Below are 18,993 nucleotides of genomic sequence, written 5' to 3'. Positions count from 1 at the left end.
AGTGTCTTACACTTAATCATAGAGTAATTGAACTGGTATTCAAGCCACGACAGTTGCTAACAGCTCTTTAAGTAACCCGATCGGCACCTTTCTTCCAAGGTAGGCACCCTGAGGGTGCCCTTGAGCGACCCTTTATAACAGACTGTGCCCTGTAGGAGAACCACTTACACTTACAGCCCTTCCAAGTCTTCCTTTTGGTTCGTCTGGCTTGATTTATAATCATTAGACCAGTAAAAACCAATTAAGATGGTTGTAACTCTTGCAGCGAGTGGACAGGGTTTCCAAAACTTAAAAGCAGCCGGACGAAATCAGTCACTCCGACAGGATATGCGTTAATTGGTACCTTCTTGAATCGGTTTGAAAGATTTATAAGTCCTAACTATAAAGACGCATTCATTTTGAATCAACAAGCTGAAGTTAAATTGTGTGCAAAAAACAATATCTGGGTTATCTTAATTTTTCCGTCTACATGAAAAAGTTAGAAATCACCAGAAATATGAGATATTTGGACAGTTTTGTTGCACAGCAAGATTTTGACATTAATAGCTACAAGTATACGACCTGTGTTGCTAATTTCTTGGCTTGCCTAAGGGCATGAATTTTCATAATTATACTTTAAACCAATAAAAGAATAAAAGATTTGGTAAGGACACACACAAAGGATGTCAAGGCAGTTTTACAAGGCCATATCAAAGAGGCATATGTAGGCATTTCCTAAACACTATTCATATATGGAGGACAAACATAAGCAAAGATTAACAGGTGAGGTAAAGGAAGGTTGCATGACCTCAAATGGATTAACTAAAGAATACATATCCTTCTTTGAAAGGTCCAAACCTTGCTAATAGGCTAACACTATGGGATTATGTTGTAATTAAAAGCAAACAACTCGTTGTGACACCTCTTATCCATTGTAAATGACAGATAGATAGTACACTCAATGTACACTCAGAAAGACTAACAGAAAAGATACTAAGATTACCTTTTTTCTAAGTCCTTAGACTTTGGCAAACTTAAGATTGCGGACATGGACAAATATTCACAAAAAACTATGGCAAAACTGAAGGTTGGACATCCAGGTAATAAGAAACACAATACAAATGTTTCTCAAGCAACTGGATTGATCAAGTCAGAAAAACGTTACAGCAAAGAACAACATGGTTTTGACTATCATATTTTTTCTGGGAAACGGCCCAAAATCAATTATCATATGCTGATGTTGTCCCTTAGATTGAACTTGTGAGCCCTCTGGAATTCAGACACCTGCAACCTTGACTTTCAAACAAAGTTGTTTCCACCTAATACCTGTCTACACTATTTCTGCATGCCTGTCTGATGTTGTACATGTACATGTCCGACTAGTCTTGTCTCCTTGTGTTGTTAAGCTGAAGGAATGTGGCACAGGAGGTCTACTGTCTAAGGGATCTAAGAACGACAGGTGTACAAGTTTAAAACTTGAGAGGCATCCAAAGAAATAAGGCCGTAATCTTGAAGAGGAAGAAGATTATCTTATTTTCCTGAAGTACTGTATCATAACAGTTGGTTCTTTCAATATGTTTACGGATATGCAAAGATGAAGTATACTGGGGCCATTCTTCCCACCAGCAGTGTTCTCGCCAGGCCTTTTGAGCATAGCGGGCCGCTACGCTGTGGGCCGACAAACCGACGCTGTAAATCACCCGCTATGCTGTTTTTTGACCCAGCGTAGCGGCGAAAAAAGACAAAAATACCGTAGTAAAAATGCAAAGGCACGCGCCTTCGCTGTTTCGCAGGAAGCCATCCAGCTATCAGCTCCAAGGGAGGTGCCAATTACTAAATTAGCACCCCGCCCTACCGCTCCGATCTTCTCTCGCCTCCCCTCCCACCCGGGAAAATCCCTTAGCGGCTCGTGTGCCGCTGGCAGCATCGCGCGAAAACGTAAACAATAGCCGAGTAGGTCTCCATGTGCACAATCTGCGGGGCGGTTCCCGACTATTAGAACAGCCGTAAATGTATCAGATTCCCGGGGAATCTCCTTATTTGGAAGTTAACAGTCCGCAGTTGACCAACACAGAAGCTGTTCTTTGTAAAAGATTCCTTTCTCTGTCAGCGCGGGAATAGAATTAATTCTTAACTGTATTTCTGACAAATTTCTAGAGCAAGGTTACGTCATTTTCCCATCCATAACAGCGAATTAATGCACAGAAAATTCATCTTTACAAAGAGAAGAAGATAAAGTTTCAACTTATTTAGAAGCTTCGCCATGATTGGACAATTCGGCTACTGCAAATTTGTGGCACCGCCCACAAACCGCCGACTTTCCTTTTAGCAGACTTTCTGCCGCCGACGTCGCCATGGTCGCGACTGTCATCAAAGGCTGCCGACTGTCAATCAGCGGCAACCTTGTGGGAAAACGCGCGAGTTGGATCTCCGTGTGCTAGTTACAGCGAACCTATGGCGATGTTACGTTCCCTTAACTTTCCCACAGCGATGCTTGTACAAAGTTTTTATTAGACGGAAGTTCCACGTTATCTGTAAGACGCAGAACAGCGGTTTCGGCTTCCTGGAACGGGCCGGCGGCGTATGTACTTGGGGGAGAGGGGTGAAGCGATTTCTTAGACGGGCCAAGGTTATCTAAATGCCGCGGCAAGGGACTTTCGTATTAGGATTTTCGCCGCCGACCGCCGAGGGAAGATCGCCTCGGCGGCGATTTTTCTGGAAACATGCCGGCGTTGAAGCGTACTATACCAGGAATATCGCTTCCAATTTCGCACCGAAGAAAACTTCTGACAGCGACGATTGTTGCGCTTCGACGGCTTCGACAGCAGGACACAGCCAAAAAAAAAGGAAAAACTGGTATCGACTATAGATATTGTTGAGTAGCTAAATAAATTATCGATATTGTTGTTTCTGAGTTTCAAGTTGTCTTTCACCAGAAATATTGTATGTCAAGGTCCTGTGGAGAAGTTGATTGACTGCCACGATTGTCATAAATATGACCCTCAAAACTGAAAAAAAGCCTTCTCAATACCCTAAAATGCAAGAGCTTTAGGGGGGCTTCGCCCCCCTGGGTCCCCCCACCGGGGCTCTGCCCCTGGACCCCGTCGGGGGCTTAAGGCAGCCCCCGAACCCCTGCCCCGATGCTGTGAAAAAAAGCTGGCGAGAACACTGACCAGCATAATCCAAATACCAGTGGCAGTGTTAGGAATATAGGGATGTCCCTGTAGTTCAACAGGTTTACAGTTGAGCTCTTGGTTCCAATTAGTTGGCAACTGGGAGACCCGGTTCAATCGTGGGCAGGACATCTCGCTTGGGGCTGCACTCATCTTTCAGAAGGGACATAAAATGTGGTCCTGTGTTCGAGGGGGTGCCTCAAGCAGGTTGAAGGGGAACAGTTAGCAACCCCTCCCTGTAAAAATATACCCTGCTACAGAAACAGCAAGGAAACTTGCTGCCCTTTGTGCCACTAGGTAAGGTGAACAACAACAGTGTTAGAAATATGTCACCCTCCCCATGCTTTGTCACAAGTATTACACTTTGAGTTTAACAAAAGAAGACAACTTCTTGAAAATCAGGAATCTGGATCCATAGTGGACTAATTATAGTGTATCAATTATAGTGCCAATGACTTACAATTTCTTCATTTAACAATGCATGAAGCTACACAAACAAAAAAGACCAATGTCTCCCATAGCTAAAATATCACAAGACTTCTTAAAACCTACTTATTAAGATCTAAGATTGACTCTGTGGGGGGTGTATAGACGGCGCCCCTTCTTCATCAGTAGAGAAGGACAACAACATTTCTTTGAGAGAAAGTAAAAGGATTATCTCAGGTCATAATAGGTTATTTAGTATAGGAGGTCGTTCACCTTTCTGTGAAGAAAAGATATTGACAAATGTTAGACGTTTGCTTTAAGCGGGTTACAAGAAAATTTATTACTCAAAAGAATTATGACCAACAAAGTTTGCAGATAATTTAGTAGAATAATTGATGATGATGCCTTGCAAGTGCTATTTTGGCATTAAAAGATAAAATTGAGTTGACTTGATACAATTTTACTATCATTGTGTAAAGCCATTTTCCAACTGACTAAAAAAAGGACGATGCTATCATACTCAAGCTCTCTTTTTTAAACGAGTACCATTTATGATAATTTACATTATTGCACAGCTAATTACTGTAAATCTTGGAATGTTTGGAGTGGTTTTATTCTCACAGTTTTTGTAGTGACCTCTCCACCTTGAATTCATGACGTTGCAAATATGCATATTTGACTTACTAAAGAATTGTTCCAATCGCAAACTTGTGAACACTGCAAAAATAAATGAGTTTACGGTACAAAGTCCGCTCCAAATAACTGCAACCCTAACCAGTGGGAAAGTGACCATAGGCCAAGAGTATGGGGTGTGTGAAGATAAGGGTCAGGACTTCTAACATATGTCCAGTCAATTGGCTGGTCAAGAAAGGTCCCAGCAAATGCTGCTACCATCTGTATAGAAACATGTCACAAAAGGACTCAAAAGGGACCTATGGCCTCAGGTCACACTTTAGGAGTCTTCTTACACATTTTGGACCTTGTATTGTAATCATACTTTTATTCTATTGTGATTTTTTTTGTTTTGAGTCATATTCCTGATCAGATCCACTTTCTACCAAAACGGACAACCATTTCTCCCATGAGCCAAAAAGGTTGAAATGAGGGTGCACATGGGGGGTCCCGACAATGGTAAATCTCGCCTAAGAAAAACAATAATTACAAAAAATTTGACAACCTCATTACAAATTACAAACGGCGGAATTAAAACAGCTTGTCTATGCCTTACGAAAAAAAGGCAAGCAGGCCACCATAAATTAGAAAATTATGTTTTGATATCTTTATCTGAAGTATTCATCTGATGCACAACTAATAGGTACCCATCTGAGTATTGAGGCTGTTGTACTTGTAGTGCTTTTCAGATGCTCGAGACTCCTCCTCTAAAACGGGACCCCCATTTTACGTGCCTTCTAAAAAATGAATGCAGCTCCAACCAGGATGCCCTTCCCCGGATTCGAACCAGTTACAAACTAATTGGAACCAGGAGCTCAACTATGAGGCTCCTACCAATTGAGCTAAAGGGACATCCTATATGAAACTACTATCAAAGTATAAAGGTATGCAGATAAAAATGAAGGACAACAATTGTCTATAAGTGAACTTTTCACTCCTCCATTAGGGTCCCACCATCCAAGGTCACAGAATGTTCTGTCAGCTCCAAGGACACAGCTAATGGGTTGTTACTATGGCAACCTCCATCTGCCGATGGCCCTGTCATTACAAACGCGATAAGAAAATTTCTCCGACAAGTTTTCCAACACAGAAAGGTCGCGAGCGGTGCAGACAGCATGCCTTTGAAAAGTCTAAATCAAGGCATTGTGAATCCTCTACAAATGTATGTAGCTTTAAATATTTTTCTGGTACTTCACATTATGTGTTCCATCTGCCACAGGAAAGCTATGGGAGACCGACCATAAATCATGTCAACACTAGAGCCTGATTGACACCAGGGGTAGTTGGGACACCTGTTGGCTGTCCTGTAAGATATATAACAGCTTTCACAGATGCAAACATACACAACCTACATGTTACATTGTTCAAGTTGGAAGTCCTTCCTAAATATTGTCCTTTCAGATGGGGACTTAATGCCGGCATGTATGAGGGAGCTTATGGTGCCAAACCTCTGCACGTAAAAGAACCCAACACACTTGTCGAAAAGAGTAGGGGTGACCCAGTGTGCTTGCAGCCAAGCACAAGCCATAGCGAAGCCACACTACACTACATGCCAACAAAAATGCTTCATCCTCAGTCTGAGGTTGCCCACTGTACCTTTACCTTACGCCTTTCAGTATACAATTACAAGGCAGTACCAATCTACATGTACGTTTCTATGGTCTTTGATTCACCCGGGGAAAATTTTCTGGACGTACCACAACGACAAACGACAACAAAGTATGTGTTTGGCGCCTTTTTTCCTGGGTGTGAATCGACCCCAAGCGCCACATGACAGGCATTTTTATTATTTTATTTTCATTTTTTTATGGCGCAATTTAGACACAGGTTTTCTAGATGTCGGGACTGCAGATATCTGGTAGGCGACAGCTTTTTTTAACGTCTAAACAGGAATTTTATGGTCTTAATGAGGATTTTTCCAGATGTTGGGAAAATTTCAGCCGACACGTCTGGAGTGTTCGCCCGACAACTCAGCGGGAGTCCCCGACCGCTCCAGCCGAACGTATAAACGGAATGTGAGGCGTACTCGAGATCTGGAGGTCAGGGTCCACGCTAGTTTGCATATTTGGCGGGCGATCAAGCTAATTAGCATACAGCGCGGGAATCTTCTGTGCATCATGGCGGAGGAAAGAGGACCCGCTCCAGGCGGCCCAGCTCGCAGCAATCCTTGGAGCCACGCCGAGGTTCGCTACCTTATCAGTGTGTGGTCTGAGGAAGAGATTCTACGCAGGTTGGAGTTGGCGAGGAATAGGGATGCCTACTTCAAATTGCTCGGTGGATCGGCTCACCACCCTCCGCCACGACAAGGGGCGTAAGTAGGAAATCAGCGTTGATTCTGACCGGTCGGTGTCGTCTCTCCCGGTACCTCAATCGCCTCCTACGCTCAACCCTTGCTTGCTGCCTCATGTTTAGCCACACGCGAGTCAGATAATGAAAGAATACCATCTGATTCATCATGAGGAAAAACGCCCGCCATTTTGAAACTTGCGCTGTATGTCAAAGGTCACAAAGGGTTAAATAGGGTCATGAGTGCAATCAGCAAACTGCGTGTGTCCTGTGCTACTTCCTGTCGGTGTGTATAAATCCCGACATCTGCGCTCAGATGTCGGCGGATTTAGTAGATGTCAGGAAAAACTGTGTCTAAATTGGGCCATTGTTGTACGTGATCTGCCATGAAGGACAGATCGTACTGGAAAAACTTTATTGATTGTATCTCACCGGAGTAAATCCAGAAGAATGATGATGATGATCTCCAAGGTGAACATACAAAGTCACACAGGCCATAAACATGCCTGTCATACAAAACCCTGGGCCGTATCACACCCAGGAAAAAAAGGCACCGCAAGCCGAAGACGCCAGAAAATTACCCAGTGCGAATCTGGACCTTAGGCCACAAAGGTGATCAAGCACCACAAGAGGGGTGTAGTCCACTGGGATTGTAAAACTACCTAATTCCCTTACCAGGCATCTCAACTTCCCAGTAAAGCTGCTAGATCACTCTACACAACTCCACACATGTTGAAACTTTTACAAAACCAGCCACCAGCCACCCATAACTTTGTTATATTTACAGCTTTCTCACATGGGAATGTGTTGTAATTGAATGCTTGGTTGCCAGTATATTAACCCCATGCTTCAGGTTCAAAATGGACCAGGTGCAATCTAGGAAAAGGTTGCATGAGTGATCACAGTGTACCTAATTTTCTATCATCTAAATGTGTTGCTTAATGGTGGAATGTATTTTGGCAAAAGATCAGAAAATTTATGGTCTAACTGAGCTGATCTGGAATCACATGCCTTGGTTATCAAAGGCAAAGTAAGAAAATAATGTTCTTCTTTTAAATAATAATAATGATCCATCCAATCTTTCAATCATTGACTGATTTCTTCAACTGTTATACAACAATTGTCCATGTTTAACTCAAAGGATTGGTATATGTACACTCTGTCAAACCTGTCTATGGTGACTACTGAAAGGACTTAGTTCAAACTCAAGAAAATTGACACAGTAGTCAAGAGGCCACTAGGGCCTGGGGGTCAATGGGAAAATAATCAAAGGGCCCACCAAAAAGTGGCCAGGTGGTCCATACTCAGACTCAGTCACTTGTACAGGCTTGAATGTAGTCTGTGAGGACATTATTTCAAATAACTTGCATGTGAAAGAATTAGTCATCATAAGAACAACATCATTTCTGTAGCTTTCCAAGTCAGAAGTTAGTCCGCTATGTTCCTGACATGCACTCTGGCCCCTAGAGGTACATGTACATGTAGGTACAGTATCCTGATATTATGGAAACACAGCCTTTCCTTTCTGCACTGCTCCTGTGTATTTGTTTTACAGTCTCTGCCTGCCAAGACCAAGTTACAATGTTACAACTGTGCGTGTCTGGTAGGACTGAGGCCATACAAATGTGTTTACTCGGTTTTTGGATATTTGAAAAAAAAAGGCGAAAAAAAAAGGCTAGACCACAAGACAAAAACAGGGTTTGAGAAAAATCCACCATGCCCTGAAACTGTGGGTTGTTGGGAACCCTCAATACAGGCTCCCATGAAAGAGAAGTCCAATAATAATGATGGTTTTTATTTCTCATAAAAAGAGTGAATTTTCAACCAAAGACATCGCATTTCCTCTTGTATAGTTCATTTCATAATTTCTTGTATACCTCCATTAGGCCACAGCAAGTAAATTTTATGGATGACATCCTCCACAGACTCCAAAATTAATGAGATAGGGCGGAAAAAAAACAAGGCGGGCCAAAAAAAACAAGATTCCTATATTTTCAAATTTTGAGATCATAAATCTTGTTAAACAAGAATTGAGGCGACGAAATATGATATCATGACCAACAGGTCTTTTATTCCTGTATTCAAGCAATTTGGTTTCATATATAATATAAAACCTCCTTGATTCAACAGTAAACATGTTCTTGTAGATGTGTATACATCTCAACAGACTAACTACAACAAATGCAGAAAAGAGCTTGTTGTACCATCATCTGAAGCAACTGCACTGGGTATTCATATGCGATGAAACACCTTGTGTATACAATTATTAACTAGAACCCCCACCCCCATTATTTATATAATGTCCTTGCTAGAAAAATGGAGAAAACAGCTTGTTTATTATACCATCATGGGCAGGAACCACATAGGTATTCATATGCATCGAAACACCTTAGACTGTCAACATTAAACTGTTCTTGAAGATGTCTATACAGCTCAATTAAATAGAACAAACGCAGAAAACAGCTTGTCATACCATCATGGGCAGGAACTACACTGGGTATTCATATGCAATGAAACACCTTGGACTGTCAACGTTTACGACATATTTGCCCATTTTTGGCATGTTGACCACCGTCGGAGGGCAATGAAATTTCTTGTTTTTTATTTCGAAATCTGGCGAAAATTAATGAGCGCGCTGATGTCATCCATAAAATTACTTGCTGTAGCCTTAATAGCATCCTGAATATGGACCTCTGCAAATGAAAAATGACACATAAAATTAACCTTACAACAGCTACTACCCGTGGTGTCTGAGTATTTAAAAGATCAGAAGACAATCACAAATCAACTTCAGAAGTTCAAGAAGCAGAGGAAGAATTTCGAAGTGTAGAGGACACATTCCGCAGTCTAGAGGTGGGCATTTCCTTAAAGGAAACCGCGGAGAATTAATTGCTTTAGGCTGGGAATTGAGAGACAGACACTTTTCCACCATGTGTTTTCCTCAGCCTACAGTTCATGCCTAAGAACTTCAGCAACTAGAGGACACTGGTTCTAATCCATCACTAGTAGGAAACACATTCCAGAACATCAAACTTGGATTTCTCATGTCTTCTGAGGGGCTAACTGTGAAAATTGGTATTTTCCTCTCAGGGGGGAGGGAAGTTTGATTTGTGATGCACCACTGGGAGGTGGCTGTAATGGTCTCCCAAGAGAGTTCTTCTCTCCAGGGGTGTGATGATTATGGTCTCATGATGGAGTTCATCTCCACAGGGGTGTGATGATAATGGTCTCCCCATGGGGTTCAATTATCTCCCCAGCTCTGAGAATGGTTTAAAAGATTTCCAGATATGTCGGGCAAACTTGGGTTTGGTTTTCAAAACGCTTCAGGGAGCGGCATTAAAATTCAATGCAGTGTCAAGAATTAAGATATTTAGATTTCACATTCGTTTGTCTAGCTCTGTCTTTCATGTCATACTTGAACCACATGCAGTGAAAAGGGGCACGAAAACAGGTGCCAGACACCTGTAGAAGTTATCACTGGGCAGGACTGGTATACAAATATAATAACTGCCATTTCCTAAATAAAACAATGGGAACATCTTATTAAATAGGTAACAGACCACTTAACCTGTATTTTCAATAGATTTACAAACTGAATGTAAGACTTTGAAATGTCCTTTGCCAGATATGAAGAGCTCCTTACTAGTATACATACATGTACCACTTTGAGATTACTTGACCTCTATCTCATTACATTGTAATTTTAAGAGTTACAGATGCAAGTCAACATATCAGTTTTAGCCACCATTTACTATGACACAAGTTGTAGAATTTTACTATGCAACCAGTATCAAATAAATATGCATGGCTTCCATAAATAGAGCCCCTGAAATGAAGAGAACAATGCTATTATGAGTATAGATCTGCAGCGACCAGTTTTATCAGATATACCGTTATCTTAGTGTTACTTGACAACACAAACATCACAATAACCACTTCTTATCGGCCATGATTTGAAGTGGGGTGTTTTTGACAGGGTCAGGTAAGATGAAAGCCATTCCTGCAGTATGAGGAGCACACCATGGTTAAGAGTGTGCACCGGGCAAAACTAAGTCTATTGTTTGGTTCTTGTACTTTCTATGCCTGGGTTTACACTAGTCATGTACATGTACATGTAGATGCTTTGAGTCTGAAACAGAAATGGATGAAAAAGGCAGATGACAGTCTTATTCCTGTTACTAGATGTTAAATGACCATTCGTTACGGTAAATCTTGAAATGTTCACAGTGGTTTTATTTTTACAGGTTTTTATGTTGACCTCAATCGAGAATTCATAACACTGCAAATATGGATTACAACAGTACTACAGAATATTGTTTCAACACAGTAAAAAGCTCCTTTCCCTTTTCCTTCAGAATAATCTGTTTCATTGTATTAACTTGTTCTGTAACATTCCAATATATGAAGCAACTTTCAATTGGTTTCTTGTTTTTTTTACAGTCAGAGTCTGAACCAAACTATCAAACTATTTCAGCCTTGAAAGGAAAAGAGCAGACCAACCAATATCTTATGGGGTGTTATCATTTTAAAAAGCACTCTTTGACACTTAATTTTTCAACCCAGAATTAAAACTACTTGAGATAATTTGCAAACACGCAAACATCTTGATCATTATCTTACAGCATTAATCCTTTCTCAATAAGGATGCTTAAAATCTGACAAGTTTTTTGCTACCACAAAAACAACCCTCTACAAAACACGATAAACACATATCTAATAACGGTGTATGTTGACCTCTATGCAAATGCACTAGTACAGCTTATCAACATTTGGTATCAAGAAGCGTGTGTCTAAGGGTTGCAAAATGTGTCAATCTCTAAGTTTACTTTTTCAGCAAATATCCTTTGAGACTGCATATTAATATAATAACAGGATACTTGTATTGTTTATTCAACCACCTGGCCTGCAGCTGACCGACTTTGTGTGAGAAAAAAAGTAGATAATAAGTTTGCTTAGCAGAATTTAAGTCAAACATCAAGTTCAGCTCATGTTGATTTTAGACTTATAAAACAGTGATAGTCTCTTTGGAATAACCTTTGTTACCACAATTACATGAAAAACATATTCAGACATCAATATCAATAACATAAGCAGGATGATGATGATGAAGCAGGAGTTTTCAACACCGTCTTTGATGATGGAAGGAATTCCTGTAGTATTTCCTCTTCCTGTGTTTGACTTTAGACTCTAATACATTGAGCTGTCCTTATTTCCTATACGGTAACTTGTCATCCTTTAGGAATTTGGGAGGAAACTGGCTTTGATTTGAAAGATTTCCCCAATAAATCTCCAAAATATACATTTAAGCTGACTTTCTGCTCTCAGTAATACCTACTAAGTCTCTACTCGCAAAGTCAGCAACAATTGAATGGGAAACGAACAAGGAAAAGAGATTGTTACAATTTGGGAAAACAGCTTTGCAAGATCGAAGAAATTTACAAAAAGGCCTTTTCTGCATATTCAAACTCTCCTGGATGCTTATACCTACCATTACATTTGATGATAGTCATTAGCATCAATCCATGTCAAAACCTTTCTGGGGGGAAAGAGGTCCTCTGGCTATTTTACTCCCCTTACATTGAGGATAGACAAAAATCTAGGACATGTACTGTGTGACAAGCTACAAGAATAACATGTATCTAAAATTGACTCCTACCAGACACTTTTAAGATAAAATAACTTCAAAACAATTTGCATCACAGGCTGCGCAGAAAAGCATTATAGAATTGCAATCCTACCTGCATACATAAATGTATTTCAAAGCCAGAAGTTTACCTGTAATTCCTTTAGACTATAGAGTTTTTCTAGACAGTTTAAAACCATGAAATGTTTTACTTCATTACCTAGTCCATACAATTAGACCCCGTTCATACTAAATCACGTAAATCGCGAAATCGCGTAAATCGCGATAATGTGGCTTAGTATGAACGCTCCAAATCGCATTTGAAATCGCCCAAAATCGCGTTCCGCGAAACCACCTCCGGAGGTGGTTTACTCGCGATTTGCCTGCATTCCGACTTAGTACTTTGCATATTGACCCGGTCATGGGTCAAGGGGTCATCTGCAAATTCAGTCTTTCCGCTCATTATACGATGTTCATCTACCTCCTAAATTGTTGGAATATTACGCCGAATGCGGCGGAAATATGTCAGAATCGGGCGGCGATTTTGGCGTATGGAATGACGAAAACGCATGTACTAATGGCCATCTTCGGGGATGTGGGGATTCAGAAGAAACTCAAGGGATCCCACGGAAACCAGGGCGTGTACGATGAAGTGGCGACTGCCTGAGTTGGCCAAATACGCGAAAACATGGAAGTAATGCCGCACTATTAAAGGTAAAAAAACTCAAGATGAAGTACAAGAAGGTCATTGAACACAACAGTAAGAGTGGTGACAATCGAATAACGCGTCCGCCGTTTATCAAGCTGTTGGACGCGATTTTACAACTCGCGCTCGTTCGACCCCTGGTGTGAAGGAATGCGACTCAGGGCGATTTCGCGATTTGCGCGATTTAGTATGAACGGGGTCTTTGTAAGTAAGCAATTAAGTAGCATTGTTTTAGCTCCATTCATAGTTTTGTTAGAAAAGTCAAGATTGTCTATTAAAATGAATCCATGAAAAACGAAAGCAGATGCAAAGAATATTGATGAAGGAATGTCTCCAAGTTGACAACCATGTCCTGGATAGACACTAAACTGCAGTTCTGCTGTGAGCAAGGTTCAGGTCACAGACAGGTCATTCCTGGGAGGGGGTCCTGAACTATTGGTTCTGGCTGGTTGCCTACAATTAAGATGTCTTCAAGGAAGAAGGTCCCTATAACTTCTGACTTGAAGGTTCTGTACAGTAGTGGAGTGACACTAGAAATTCTCAATCTACAATCTACATGTTTTTAAACTCAAAAATCTTAGTACGACTTTATACATTTTTATAATAGCACGAGATCCTATTTCAAGCTGTATGTTTTTGAAATTTGAAACCTTCAAGTTGCTTTGCAAAAAGTTTGTTTGCAGAACATGTTCAAACCACTGCCTTCAAGTTTCTTAAAGGAACTGTATGTTAACTGTTGAAGAAGGGGCTACGAATTGTTTTCAGACATATGGAACACAACTGCCTTCTTCTAAGGACTTCCTCAAGGCACTTTCACTTCTCAGCACAGAGCTACAATGTAGCTACCTCCTGGTTTCCTAGACGTAATTTTAAACAATTAAACATTTGGAGGGGGATACAGTTGCAATGCAAACGGATGCTTGAGTCAGAACCACTGTTTTTCCTGCAACATACATGTACAAGGGAACCACCTGCAAGTCAAGGCTAGGAGGAATCCAAGGTTCCAAAGTCAACATAAATCACCCAGAAGGGGATGTTTTGTCAGGTCCAGCTCTGGAAAGGGCACTCTAACTCCTTAGGGATGAGGCTGTTTTACTTTTAGACACATCTTGGCAAGTACCTTCATTTTACCAAGAAAGGTACAAATGTACCACAAAACCAAGTGGGACGGCAATCTCTTAAATAGTAATGACCAGTATTTTGTAGTGCAAAGAATGCTGGGCAGTATGCAAGGCCTCCTCTGGTTAATGAAAGTACAATTCTACCTGTAAGCAAGGAATCTAATTCATCAAAACGACTCTTACCTCTGTCCTCGGCCAAAACTGCGAGCAGGAATTCAGATTGGTCCTCTCTGTCCAGCGTACGCAGCAGAGAAATCCTTCCATCGGACGATGTTATGGAGAACTTCCCGCCCTTATCGTCGGGGAGGTAGTAGTCCACCTGACCCATCGTTCCCGAGTCTTCGTCCTGCGCAGAAATCTGTGTGACAAACTGTGGCACATTGTTGTTGTTTTCCATGACGTGTGCAACAAAAGGAGAGTTGAGGAACAGCGGGACATAGTCGTTGACGTCCGTGACAGTGATGGTGACGGTCGCAAGCGCTTCTAACGGCGTGGCACCTTGGTCTCGTGCTCGGACAACAAGGCTGTAACCAGTGGTTCGCTCGTGGTCGATGAGTCTCGCTACAGAGATGCGACCCGTAACTGCGTTGATGGCTAGATCGTTGTCAGTGTTTCCGCTGACGATGCTGTACCGTACCACACCATTCGTGCCCTCGTCCACATCCGCTGCTACAACTTGTACGAGCTCCGTGCCAATCGCAACATCCTCGAGAACTGAGACGTCGTACGACACGGGTCCGAACACTGGATTGTTATCGTTTCTATCCAACAGGTTTATCGTGAGATCCATTGACACGGACATCGGCGGCCGTCCTTTATCGGTGGCAGTGACCGTAACAACATAACTTGGCGTTGCTTCCCTGTCAAGATCTCCGTTCACTCGCAACTGTCCTGTCACGGAGTCGAGCATGAACTTGTTCTCAGGTATAGATGCCATGGAATATTCCACGTAGCTGTTGCGTTCTTCGTCAGGGTCCTCAGCCCTGATCGTCATGATAATGGTGTTGACAGGGCTGTTCTCGTACACAGATGTTACGTTCGGCGTGACAAACCGCGGCGGATTGTCGTTGATGTCGTTCACGATGATCTCCACCTGAGCTGTGCTGGACAGGCGCATGTATGCAGGAATGGCACGGTCTGTTGCCATGACAACAAGGTTGTACAGGTAGTTCTGCTCACGATCAAGAGCCGCAGCCGTCACAATCGTCCCGTCTGATTGGATACTGAACTGATCATTGGGGTCACCTGACACAATGCTGAAGTCAATCTCTGCATTGGGACCTAGAAAAGGGGAAAAAAATACAAAAAATGTAATGAACATTTCCAAACATTGTAGGCCAATAATAACACTAGCTTTAACACTAAATTTTCGACTATTCGTGTTCTCAAGAACCAACCCTAATACTATCAATAGTAACACTTGCACATTAGAATGTTTGTTCGTAATTCTAACAATCTTACTATTATCTATAATCTTTGCATACTTGCCATATTCCACTATCTAGATGTAGCCTAACTTACATGTATTTTCCTTCTCAAAAATTGTCACCATTACATGTAGTTCATCTAAAAATTCTTTTTTTTTTCCTTGCTGCCTTAAAAGATGAACTAACAAGACATCAAAGTTATGCTGCAGTATTTAGGAAAGTCGCCAGGGGGCCCATAATATATTTCATTTATAGGATATGACCTAAAAACATACAAAATTTAATGACAATCCAGTCATAGCTTCTCGAGTTCTGCTCCTAAACAAAATACACATATACAAAAAATATATGAACAAACATAAAAACGCTACCAAAAACACATAAACTTCCTGGCGAAGGTAATTAGATTTAGAAAGCACCTACTGCATGGCCCTACTTCATACATGTACTCACACAGATAGCCTCAAATTAATTGCCAATCTCCAACCAAATTGAATCTGAATGGCATCCTGCAATCCCCCCTCTAGTGTAAGACAAAGTAGCTTTCCATTCCCATTATGATAGCCACTCAAATGTCCCTGCCACAAATCCCTTCTGTAAATTATACATTACGACTTGATCCTGGCGAAATGTGCCAAGTAGATTGATTACAAAAAGCCTTCATCAACCCTATTCAAGTGGTAATGAAATACTGTCAGTCTCCTATGACTTAAATGTATGCATGAGTTTGTGCATTTACTATTCAGAGGAGGATGTAGCAATCAAGAAAATGTTTCAATCATGGACAATTAAACATTGCAACAAGGACTGACAGTAAAACTGAATGACCGATAGCTAACGCAACCCATCATACAATGTGTACATTAGTATCAAACCGTCGGTGGATGGTTGAAACATCTAATTAACGGCTCCGTTCTCGGATCCATCACACCCAGAAAAGGTCAAATGAAATCTAGGTCAAAGGTGATCTGATGGATTTTCCCTTTCCATCAGCCAATCATGAGTGCCGTGATTGAATGTTACCTGAACCTTTTATATGGATTTCAGTGTTTATACCATACTGGGGAAAAGATAATAATCTCTGTTTTTTGGTGAAAATGCTTTCTCTTTCAAATTGCTTTAGACCATCAATTCTACAGGATAGCTTCCTTGTTGCAGCTTTTGCCAATGCCCTACAGCCTACACGGATCATTATGTTGATTTTATCATATAGAAATTTACTGACAGATGATTTTGTCGTGTTGACACAAAAGGAACATCACGACTAAATTGATATGGGCTCTAATAACATCATCGTGTATGCAGCTTGCGTTTCCTCGCCGATTCCTCTGTCGTGGCTATTTACCAATTCGTAACTGGACCGAGGGAAAAGCCATTGATTCTAACCCAAGCTCTGATTGCAAAAGAATGATTGTCCCAGAGAAAGGCAATACCAGACAAAGACTGGACAAAGGAGATACACTTGCCAATCCAGATGGTTCGGTCACACTTCTGTGGTTACCAAATGGTTTTTCGGTGGGCATGAGCCGCCATCATCAGAGATATAGCGCCGTTTCATTGTACCATGTTTGTATTGAACAACCCGCCTAAATTGTTCTCTGGCAACCTTCCATTGCAATCATCAAAATGGAAGGAAAGATTTATGTTCTTCTTTTCCCACTTGGATGACTTTGAAAATTGTTTTTGAAATGGTCTCACAGCAAGCATGATAAATATCACCAGAAATATACAGCATTTTCGTATCGACTGCATTCTGAAAAGGTGAATACATGTGTAACTTAATGTATTAGAAAACGGAATTCTAATTTTGGTAGATTTGGAACCGTTATCAACATAGAAGATGAGATGATTAGCTTCACTTTCACTGACGAAAACAAATTTAACAAAAGTGAAAATAACAAAAAATTTAATGAGCACAGCTGTTATTATTAACAGCTCAGTATCATGATATCAGTAATGCAAATTTTGAAATTATAATATTTGTGCTTTGCAATATATCAATGTAGATTGCATGTACATCACAATATAAAATTATCATATTTTGATTTTATTTTTTGGCACATATTACATTTTCGTAATATCCGAATCTATTTTCATAGCCATGTTATGGGAATACAGAATGATTAAAAACATAATCATATATATCATGCAAATTGCATGTATAACAATAAGGCAGACTTTTGTTTCAAAGCTGGATTTTTACATGTCAACAGCCCACCTGTCCAAGGCAGTTGCATTAAAAGAATGCTTTCTGTAAATTGGCTTTTAACCAAATAAAGCCTTCTGGGATTGGTCAATTTCTAACTGTCAATCATGTGGCATGCAAAAACAGAAAGGTAAATCTGCAAAGTGGTTGGTGGCTTGACGGAATGCAAGAAAAAATGTTATGGTATTCTTTGATACTATTTGTTCAACAGCTTTCGCGGGAACATTTTGTTGTGCAATGTTTTTGTATAAGACATTGTCAAAATGTAGTTCGCTTATAATCGAAACAGAAATAAACAGAAGCTGCCTTCTCAATGGACATAAGTTTTCAAAATATTTTAGCCCGAAGGAGTTTAGAGGAATTTGGGTACACGGACACCATTTGGGGTTACTGAAACCTTCTGTTGTGTGGGTCTTTGTGAATCTTTCATTAAGGATTTTTGTAACCTATAATTTACTTGTACAGCAGTAAGGCTACCAAAGAAATGCTCTATTTATAATTTGGCCCTCTTGTTCTTTATAAACAAAGGGCACAAAATGGCATGTTTTGTCATCTAGATGATATAGGAAAGGTGAGGTATTTTCAAGTATGTAAGAAAATCTCAGGTGGTAGGGTGGTTTTATGGTTTGGAAGGTTCAGGGTTCGAATCCCTTGCAGGCATCAATGTTGTGCCCCTGAGAAAGGCATTTTTCACGTATTTGCTCACTAGGCTCAAATGAGTACCTAGCTTCAATTAGGGACGTCCTCTCGGATGGGACTTAAAGCCAGAGCACAGTGAAGATCCTGTACTTATTGAGAAGAGTAAATTTCACAGCTAAAGAGAAACAATGATACAAACAACAGCATACCTTCATCCCTATCTGTCGCAGAGACAGTGAGAATACTGGTTCCAGCGGGTACATCCTCGGAGATATCATCGGCAGTGTAGCGTTCAGGGTCAAACACGGGCGGGTTGTCGTTCAGATCCTTCACGTTGACATAGACGGTGACTGAGCTGGCGCGCCCGCCGCCGTCCTGGGCCTGTACCGTCAGCACGTAATGCTGCGTCTGTTCGTAGTCCAGCGGTCGTCTCAGGATGATGACTCCTACAGGGGGAGGTAATAGCACTGTGTTAGCAACTTCAAGTTCAATAGTGCCAAGCTTACATTGTCTTTTTTTTGTAATGTCTGTTGGAATGCACATGATAGGAGAATATGTTAGTCTTAACATATGCACCTTTTGTGAAAGAATCATCTTATGAAGGCTTGAAATAACCTTAACATATTTCCCACAAAAAAATCATACTGTTGAGTTGAATAGAGGGATGTTTGGTGATCTAAATGAAACTGACTTAGTAGTGAAAACTACTCCTGTCTTCCCCCTTCTTTAAACTTA

At 41.0% G+C, this 18,993-nt stretch overlaps 1 protein-coding gene across 1 annotated transcript in view; it reads right to left on the bottom strand.

Moving 5' to 3' along the window:
• LOC136437032 (protocadherin Fat 4-like) overlaps positions 1 to 18,993 on the bottom strand; it is a 95,633-nt gene that overhangs the window by 37,920 nt on the left and 38,720 nt on the right. The window contains exons 4-5 of the mRNA XM_066431472.1: positions 18,468 to 18,704; positions 14,170 to 15,267 (exon numbers count right to left, since the gene is read on the bottom strand). Coding sequence (XP_066287569.1) covers positions 14,170 to 15,267; positions 18,468 to 18,704 — 1,335 coding nt within the window. The remainder of the gene's footprint in view (positions 1 to 14,169; positions 15,268 to 18,467; positions 18,705 to 18,993) is intronic.

This window comes from Branchiostoma lanceolatum, chromosome 6, assembly GCF_035083965.1.
Source record: "Branchiostoma lanceolatum isolate klBraLanc5 chromosome 6, klBraLanc5.hap2, whole genome shotgun sequence".
NCBI lineage: Eukaryota > Metazoa > Chordata > Leptocardii > Amphioxiformes > Branchiostomatidae > Branchiostoma > Branchiostoma lanceolatum.
Note: the sequence above shows the minus strand (reverse complement) of the source record. Positions and strands in the feature narration are given on the sequence as shown.